Genomic DNA, 10,000 nt, shown 5'->3' with positions numbered 1-10,000 from the left:
TGTGTGTGTGTTTGTGTGATAAATCAGGACACTCAAATATGCACTCGTGAAATTAGGACATGTTCTGATGATTTAGGGACAAAATTAGGACATGTTTGACATCCTGAGTTTAGTTTGACAAGCCGTTTTAGTTAAGTAAGGTTAGGGTTAGGTTAAGGTTAGTTAGGGAATGAATGTAAGTCTTTTTTTTTTTTTTTTGTATCTCTCTTTCTCCTATTTTTCTCTGTTTTCTCCACATCCCAATTTAGACGTTGTGCCAATTCCCCCCCCCCCCCCCCCCTCCCCTACCTGGTTGTTGTGCGCATGTTCTTCTACTGGTCGGTACAAGGGAACCCTGAAGTCCACCACATGCTTCCTCCGACACGTGCGGCGACAGCCAGTGGCTCTCTTCTCACCTGGCAGCGAGGGCTCTCATTGGTGAAGTGTAATGCGTGGGAGGTCACGCTGCCTTCCTCAAGTCCTGCCTCCGCTGAGCAAGCTCCCAGACCTGACCTGTAGGCGTCGCTGTCCACAACGCCAGTTTCCCACCCACCAGCTCCCCTTCCCCTAACCCAGCCAAACGAGTTAGTATAGCGATCAGCCCAAGGCAATGCTGACTACGGGAGTAGAGACCGCAGCCTCTTGTATTGGTGACGAGCGCAATCTCCGCTACGCCACCTGACCGCCCAATGAATGTAAGTGTAAGTAATGTCCCCACATTTGTGTGTGCTGGTTGTGTAGGTGTATGCGGGGGCTTGAGGCCAGACGGACAGCCTGGGGCTAGAGTAGACGGGTTTCCCCACAGGAGGTGTGCCTCTGCTGGGCCCGTCAGATGTCACATTCCCTCCCTAGAGCCAGAGCCAAAGGCCTCACTCTAAACTCTGTGTGTGTGCGTGTGTGTATGTGTGTGCATGTGTGCATGCACGTCGTGACATGTGTGTAGTGTTGTATGTGGGTGGCAAAAGCGTTCAATGACACCTCCTTACGACTTAACTGTGAAGCGTCCCTTAAAGGGATAGTTGTTATTTTTGGAACCCTAGCCCCCCTATTGGCTACTTACCAATGATGTTATCGATCGGTCACTACTTTCTAAGCACAATCCATGCTGTTCCTCATACTAGCTCTGGCTAATTAGCTACAAACAAACCAATGCAACGTCAATGGGGTCAAGCTCCAGTCTGTACAAGCTGACTGAGAATAGAGCTTGACCCCGAGGATCAATCACATGGTTGATATAAGTCAGAAGTATAGTTTCCCAAAAATCTGAATTCATATTCACTTCATTGTGCCCTTTGCGTCACTTCATCTTCGTTCGCTGACGGTCCATTTGGAAAAGGAGAAGGACTGTGCCAACTGCCAAGATGAGTCATTTGCAGTTATTAAACTATTCGCCATGGTCTTTATCGGGACCAAGTCCTTGGCGCACAGACGGGCTCTCCCTTCTTAACAGTTGAACGCAAATTGAATTTGTGAATGATAGCGGCGACTAAGATGATCTGTGTGTCATAACTAACTGCCTATGAAAACAGGCACAGAGGCACTGAAAGAGGATTTCACCCATCTAATGAACACACTAGACAAATATCAAGATGTATCCATCAGTGGACCAATAACATACTTTCGCAGAGAACAAGAAGCCTTCCGTCGACTCCTTCAGACATTAACCCTTTAATCGCCAAAAACGCCGTAGGACGTCTTTCCCCGCCATGCTCATTCTGCCAAAGACGCCGTACCACATCTTTGATATCAATATTTAAAAAATCTGTGATCGAAATCATATTTCTCCCCCGGAGACCTGAGATCTCCTGTTGATCCCCTCTCAACTCTCCAACGGTTCAAGAGCGCCATCTGGTAGCCGATCGGCGGATCGCCCAGAGCGGAAACAGGAAATGGAAGCTGGTGCTCATTTCAATTCGGTCCGATCACTCGGTAATAGTCCCATGACTCGAGCTGGACACAACGGATAGCAATCCGTTACCAATAACTCGATAAACTAACATGATTTGGATGTATATACTATTATACAACCTGGAAATGGATCGCATATTTCTACATCCCATAATAGGAACATTTCTGTTCCACGCTCATCGCTCAACGCTATGAGGAAGCTACGGTAAGATTCATTGTTATTTTTTAACGTGTTCGATACTAACTGCTCTAATGATCATATCACCCACACTAGATGAATCATATACCGTTGGCCACGGAATTATAAACGACCCCCCCCCCCCCATCCAGTCGACATCAGATCATAAGTAGTAACCTTTAAAGCACGTCCATTTGAAATTTTTTATCTCGCGCAGATTGCTATCAAACTGTATTTGATCATCAATATAATGCATTTGGGGCTATAAATCACGTTCTGGAGAAAGCTGCAGAAAACGATAAAAACATACTTATACTTTAGACCGTATTTTAGTATGACTATGTGAATGAAAAAGTATAACGTTGCTACACCCTGAACAATAGATATAGGACGTTGAATGGGCCATAGTAATGTCAATTTAGCAATACAATTTAAAAAGTTATAGCCCTGCAAAGAAGGGGAACTTCTCCATATTAAATAGGGCTGGCGGAGGATGGTAAATTATGAATTTAAGCCTGGCGATCAAAGGGTTAAGCACCCCCACAGCCAAAATGGAATGATCATTTTTTTTTAAATAAATAATTATTATACTTAAAAAAAATATATTATAGTCGACTAATAGTCGACTATCGGCTAATTTGGGCGACTACAAGTCGACTATACAAATCCTTAGTCGGGGACAGCCCTACTCTTTACAAATATTACAATCAACGTACCTTGTACATTATATTAGTCCCCAAAACACCACACTCTGTAGGACCGGGCCGTGTCTCAGTGGACTGAAGAAGCACAGGAAGTCACACCAACCCCCATAGACATGAGGGGGAGCCAAGGAGCTAGCCAAGATGAGGAGCATGTTCAGCCACAGACTTATCCCCCCTCCACGACACACCACAAACCGCCTCGGCCAGTCCTTCATGCCAGTAGCCATCAGGCTCCACAACCGTGGGCACAGGCTGCTGCCAATTGCTGGAGACCTAACGGCTGGTGAACCTGAGAACAGGGCCCTATTCCCCGTACCTGGTTCAACTAAGTCGATCAAGAGTCCCATTATCCAGATTCAATTAACCCGATGTTTGAATCCGGGATTTTCCTGTTCCTCGAACGCTGATACAGTCTCGTTCATTTGAACCAGACTTGAGACTCAGGATAATTGCGCGCGGCCGCTTCAGCTGAAAAGACAGCAGATGTCGATAGCAGAAATCCTGATTTTCTAACGGCATTGATTGATTGATTTAAAACTTTATTAACAGATTGCGGAATGGGTACAATGCAGTACGCTCAATAGCCTCGCCGACAAGTTAAATGCATAATCTATAGGCTAATTTTAAGTCCCTCATTACCCCAATCAATCGGATTATATTTCTTTAAACGTGCCTGCTGGCAGTAGGTTTAGGGATTGAATAATCAAATGAGATCTTGCTAGCGAAAAGAATTAGTTCAACTCTTTCAGAATAACGATACAGCTCTCTTATCCATTGATGGATGTATGATGCATGTTTTATTTATCTGCACTGTGGTGTGACGGTTGGTCCTTTTGCCTTTCACGAGGACGACCCACGTTCGAATCCCCCTTCTTCTAGTTTATTTTTTCTTTTTGCAATGTAAATACTTCAATTTGGTGCACGTTGAGAGCTATATAAAGAATGACATCCTCAATGCATGTAGATTTATAATATTTTAACTTAAAACTAGGCTACTTTTGCGTATATTCATTAATATTATATTCCAAAAAAATTATATTGGAAACACAGGGTTTCGAACTAGGGTCGTCCGCTTGACAGGAGTGAGCACTAGCCGTTGCGCCACTGTGCCAGACGGGATATATAAATTGTGTATCCGTCAATGGACAAGAGACCCGTGTTTCGAATATTTTTCTTTTGAATGAAGTTTTATCTCTTTATTCTCAAATGCATTAATGTGATGTCAACGGCTCATTCAATTGCTCAAATCCGTCAAACAGCGCATCTCATCAGACATTTTAATCCCAGTTACAATATCACAATAACGTGTGAGTGATGATACAATTCAACAATTCTCAGATTCCTCGTAATTCATAATCCACAAAAACCACAATCCACGCATAGACACTTCAATATTATGCTTGAATGAAACACAATCCAGGCGCTCCGTTAAGCAAATCTACAGCGTAGAATATATGAAACTAATCAGAGCCAAACGGCCGATAGGTTTCATCCATTAAAAATATCCCCGCGGGATTCACATTTGCAATGCGCCGTTATTAAAATAACCACATGCAGCGTGTATCGCGACTCCGAGCACCGTATATGACGTGCATTATTTTATTTAGGACAAAGTAAATCTATAGGCTGAATATGATTTATTATCAGCATTTAGTTCTATTATTATACATTTCAAAAGCCCCCTCTAGGAAAACGAAGCACAAAAACATAATTCAGAATGGTATAATGGGATCTAGACTGTGAGAAATATTTCAGGAAGCGAGCTGGCATTTTTTTGCGAGGGTGTGGCTATGGTTCATCCAGCTAACTGAACTTAACCCTGCTCCGGACCAGGGCCCTCATGCATCAACGTGGACGTAGAACTTGACCTACTTCCACACGTAAGCACGGAATGTAGAACTAGCGTACGCACAGGGAAGTCGGCATTCATCACACGTGCGTACGCAGGCTCTATGGTCCTCCGTGTTGATGAATACCACTTTGTTCTACCGTCAATGCTCGTGCAATGCTCGTTCCATATATGGTCATGAAAATGAGGAAACACCCCCCATGGGATGTGAAATAATGGACTGACCCGAGCGGAACCCTGAGAAACTCCACGAAGATTGTTCACTGCTGTCGAACCAAGAAGACACTATCGCGTATTGTGGGATAAATAAAAGGCGGACTCGTAAACGGTGATGTCAGATATCAACGGCTCCCTAAGACCATTGCTGCAATTCTGCCTGGACAGCTCAAAATACTAATAAAGACCGTTCGTTGACCACTGTTTGGCGTTGGTTGTGTGTCATTATAACCGTGCTGTAATATGAATGCCTTTATTAGTTGTGTTCGATTGGCTATATGATTTTTAGATGCATCTATTTTGTTGTCGGCTAATAAAGACCGCGCTGGAATATGACTGCCTTTTCCCGTGTTGTTTGATTAATACCCCAGGGATTAAAGTTCTCCTCAATTCTATTCCAAATCGCGATGGATCTCCCGTCAATTTTCTACCTGCTGCATATGATTTCTAGAGGCATACTACAATCTATTTTGATGTCAGTATTGGGTAGCCTATATAAACAATATAATACGAGAGCATATACAAGAACAATGAATCTCACTGCATGTATGATAGCCTGCCTTTCAATACATGAACTTGAATTCCATCATATAGGTCCACTATCTGCATGGTGTCATTGCAATGCGTTTTCTATTATTTCTTATACAGTAAAAAGGGGGAAGAACACTATATTCATATGACTTGTATTTTGCTTACGGCTTCGAAATTCCACTTGTTTCGTTTAACGTAAAGCCTTTTAAATATAATCAAAACGTTCCCGTGTTTCTGCGGTCTGCGCAGAATAATAACGAGTTGAGCTTTATGATTTATGATGAATTGAAAATGGGGGACCCTGATGTAAACAAGACGAAAGTTGGTCTGCATCCCCAATTAACAATTGTATGTACTGAGCTGTACTGTACTGTACCCATTCTGCAATCTGTTAATAAACTTTTCAATCAATCAATCAATCAATCAAGCTACGCGGAGCGCAGTCAGTCAGTAGCCTACACCCTGTATATTCCGATAACGCTATATAAACCATGCTGCATTCATTCTGAGAGAAAGATCTATTATTCCAAATGCTATTTATAGGGTTTTGACCATAATTACACTACTGTTGCTATTTTACAATGAACTATAATGAACTACGGTTCGTATAACATGCCAGTGTTATTATGCACAGAAGCTCATTTCCTTGTTGTAATAATATATTCTACCACTGGGCGCTAGGTACGCCAGGTCTGACCTGTGCGTAGATGTAAGCACGAAGTCAAGTTCAAATCGAAATTGATGAATCCCACTCTTTGCTTAGAAATGATCGTACGCACAGGGTAAGCACAGATCTGTGCGTAGAACACGTTGATGCATGAGGGCCCAGGTTCAAACTTTCTGATCTGTTACCATGGTGATTTAGAAAATCCGACTTCGGGGAACCGAAAGGTCTGGCTTAAGTCAAGCTATGCTGAAAATTATCCGGCTAACTCAGTTAGCCAGGTACGGGGAACGGGGCCCTGATAGGACTGTCTGACGCTTAATAAGAAACACTGCACAAACTCTGGTGCAGCGTGTTACTATGTTGTGGACCATTATATACTATCTTCACTATTACTACTGACTGATTGAATCCTGCAATTCACTACTGTTCACTACTGTTATCTCTATTATCACTATCACAATTATTACTTTGCTCTTTGTTCTATGTTCTATGTTCTATGTTCTATTATTATTATTATTATTATTATTATTATTATTATTATTATTATTATTATTATTATTATTATTATTATTATTATTATTATTATTATTATTATTATTATTATTATTATTATTATTATTATTATTATTATTATTATTATTATTATTATTATTATTATCTATTCTGCCTGTACCCTCCCCCATGCTGCTATGACACCTGCATTTCCCCAACGGGATTAATAAAGGAACACTTGATTGACATCCCAACAGTAGATGGTACATGGCAGAAAGCAATCTCTATTCCATAATAGAACCGCATGATGGTCATTTTGGTCCAGTTAGTGTTCCCTCTGTGGTTCTCTGTGAGAATGCACTCAGCTGCATGTTAAAAGCAAGCTTCTCTCCACCCCCAAGTCCAACCTCTGCCGTTTCGGGCACAGAGCCTTGTCCAGGGAAGCTCCCCAGGTCCTGCAACTCACTGCCCCAAGACATGAGCACTTTTATCACTTTTGGACTATGGTGATGTAATTCATAGACACGCTGCTGCTTCCACTCTTAACTCATTCAGCGCCAGGGGTCGCTGTTTACCTTACCGTTGAAAGGCCATCGCCTTTTAACACGGGTATACGTGGCTGTGTTTGCAGGCCTAAAGCTATATTATATATTATAGCTATGGATCTAATAATATAGTCGATTGTCATTGAGTCAAGATGCAAAAAACAGATAATCTTTTCATTCATACATTCCCGTACCGTTGTGAATATGAGTGTAGTTTCAGGGCGGTCTGGTGTCATTTCCAAAATGCTCCGTAATGGCCGGCAACGTGTATTCGAGTAAAAGAGTTATCGTTTCTTCCCTGGACTAGCTACTGTTCTCAAATACAATTTAGATAATTGGTATTATGTTTCATCATGGATGCATGAAAGGGGGGGGGGGGGGGGGGTGCCCCTCCGTGCTTTGATCGCAACCAACGGAACACACCGCACACACACGCCCCGATCAGCATGAAGGAATTTTTGGATCAACACAATATTGATACCATATAGTCCTTACCATGAGCAGGATCTGTCCCGAAAAGAATATTCCAATTATCTGATCACCATTCCAAGTACTGATCGCAATCGTGTTTCCAACGTAATCCAGCAATGAACATGAACCCGGGGGGGGGGCCCGACCCTCGTCGATGCCTGCGTTATAAGCGATTGCCCTGCCCGAGTAGTTAGACCCCGCCCGCAAGCCGCAGAACGGCCCACACACCAAGCCACACCGCTTCAAATGGAGTGTAATAGCTGCCGCAAGGCGTTAGACGGCGGTATTGGACTTTTGCGATCTCAGACACATCCCCAGTGATAATAACACACAGCTGCCTGCATGTTTATGAAATAATGATCCAATAACGTATATATATATACGTGGTTGGCGTTCAACGATTGGCGGGCTGACACGTATTAAATCATTGTTGGCGGGACATTGAGTTAAACCACTTGACTCGGTCTATCACTCGTGCATTACTGGTGACAGGTATGACAAGGTTGGCTGGTCTTGTCTTGCAGAGAGGTGCAATAATCATTGGTATTTCTTTATTTACGAAGCCGCTATTGGTGATCTACTGTACCACCTGACATCACAATGTTTCTGGATTGGAACTTTGGCCCTTATATCTGACTCACTGAAATGACTGGCTTGTGCTTAAGCTTCTTCTGCCTTTTCTGTTGATGAGTCATGGAACATCCTTCTTAACGCACTTTAAAGATCAATACCTTTCACTAGTTCACTAATAATCATGATCACTAATCACTGTGTATCAGTGTGTAAATTTTTTGATTGATTTTCCCTTTTTTATCTTGTTATGTTACTACTTTGAATTGATCTTTTAACTGTTTACTCATCGTCATTATAAATTAAGACAACCTCAATAATCTACCAGCTCTAAATAAATGTTTGATGATTATGATGATTAATAGGGACTCAAGAGTCCGTCTCCACTTTCCAAACCTGCCAAACCAAAAGCCCCTCTTCATCACTGGCTTCTCCTGGGTTCTCCTTACTGCTGTTTAAGTGCCCTTGAGCAAGGCACCTCCTCCACTGTCCCAGAGGAGCTGCCCAGTCCGTGGCCAACAGTAGTAGTAGTGAGGTTGTACTGGGATTCCTGGGGTGAGCGTGTAACAGGTTGCTATGAAAGAGCAAGTGTTCTTCTTAGCAATCATTCCCTAGATAAATTATTGAAAAACCTTTATTTATTCTCGAAATGAACATTGATGTTTTACCCTCATCTGCCTCGTATATAGCTAGTAGCTACATGTATATAGACTGTATATTCCACCTCAACTTATCTTTAGGCCGGTACACATCACAGATAGATAGAAAAAACGTGGAACAATGGCTCACATTAAACAACGTCTACGTCATCAAAATCGATGTTGTGCCTTTCAGGTTATTCTGAACGAGACGTTCAGGTTCTGCCTGGTCAGCTTTGTGCTCCAAGAGGGTTGATGAATGAGACGAGTCTGTCTGTAACCGAGTGGTATCTTTACAACAGCTCCTCACGGATAATTTGTCATCCCCCCTCTCTTTCTGTGGGGTCCGCTTGCTAGCCCACTGTGTTTTTCCCCACTCTCCGGCATCCCATTAGCCCCACAAGTGGTCTCCCTCTGTGGTCTTGAGGCGTAGAGCTGAATGAGCTCCAGTGGCCGGGAAGTGAGAGCTTACCCGCTTCGATTCAGGGATGGAATATAGGCTAATGCTACAGGAAGCTAGATTATCCTAACCGAGCTCTTCTTCTAAGATTCTCTTAATTTTCATAGGTTTATCTTTTCAAAAATGAACATTTAGCATGGATTTGTCCAAAATGCTTTCCCTTTTGTCCCTTTTTGTAAAGTGAATCAGATAATAACTCCAAACAACAACAACACACACACACACACACACATACACACACACACACACACACACACACACACACACACACACACACACACACACACACACACACACACACACACACACACACACACACACACACAAGCCGTTATCAAAATGTCAAGAGGGCACAGACCTTTGGGGGCGGGGGGTTATACTGTGGCCTCCTGCAGGGTGACAGGATGACAGAAAGGCAACAGCAGAGGGTGCATGCAGCCTCTAGACTAGAGCAAGAGGGAGGAAAGGGAGAGAGAGAGGAGAGAGAGAGTGAGACTAGACAGTGCTGAGTTGGAGGGGGAGAGAGAGAGAGAGAGAGAGAGAGAGAGAGAGAGAGAGAGAGAGAGAGAGAGAGAGAGAGAGAGAGAGAGAGAGAGAGAGAGAGAGAGAGAATGAGAGCAAAACAAAAACAGGCACCTCTAGCAGCACTGTTGGGAGGGAGATATTGGCGAGAGGCTAGAGGGAGAGGGGGGGGGGGGTAAAGGAGAGAGACAAACAGAGAGAGAGAGAGAGAGAGAGATAGAGAGAACAAGACAGACAGATAGAGAGAAAAGTGAAGCAGTCAGCAGCAGC

At 43.1% G+C, this 10,000-nt stretch overlaps 1 protein-coding gene across 1 annotated transcript in view; it reads left to right on the top strand.

Annotated features, from left to right (window-relative positions):
* Positions 1–10,000, top strand: part of LOC311228465 (CLIP-associating protein 1-like) — a 257,076-nt gene that overhangs the window by 157,455 nt on the left and 89,621 nt on the right. Inside the window, exon 8 of the mRNA XM_084314370.1 lies at positions 721–787. Within this exon, the coding sequence (XP_084170496.1) occupies positions 721–787 (67 nt within the window). The remainder of the gene's footprint in view (positions 1–720; positions 788–10,000) is intronic.

This window comes from Notolepis coatsorum, assembly GCF_963971535.1.
Source record: "Notolepis coatsorum genome assembly, chromosome: 5".
In the NCBI taxonomy this organism is placed as follows: domain Eukaryota; kingdom Metazoa; phylum Chordata; class Actinopteri; order Aulopiformes; family Paralepididae; genus Notolepis; species Notolepis coatsorum.
This window is presented reverse-complemented; position numbering and strand designations above follow the sequence as displayed.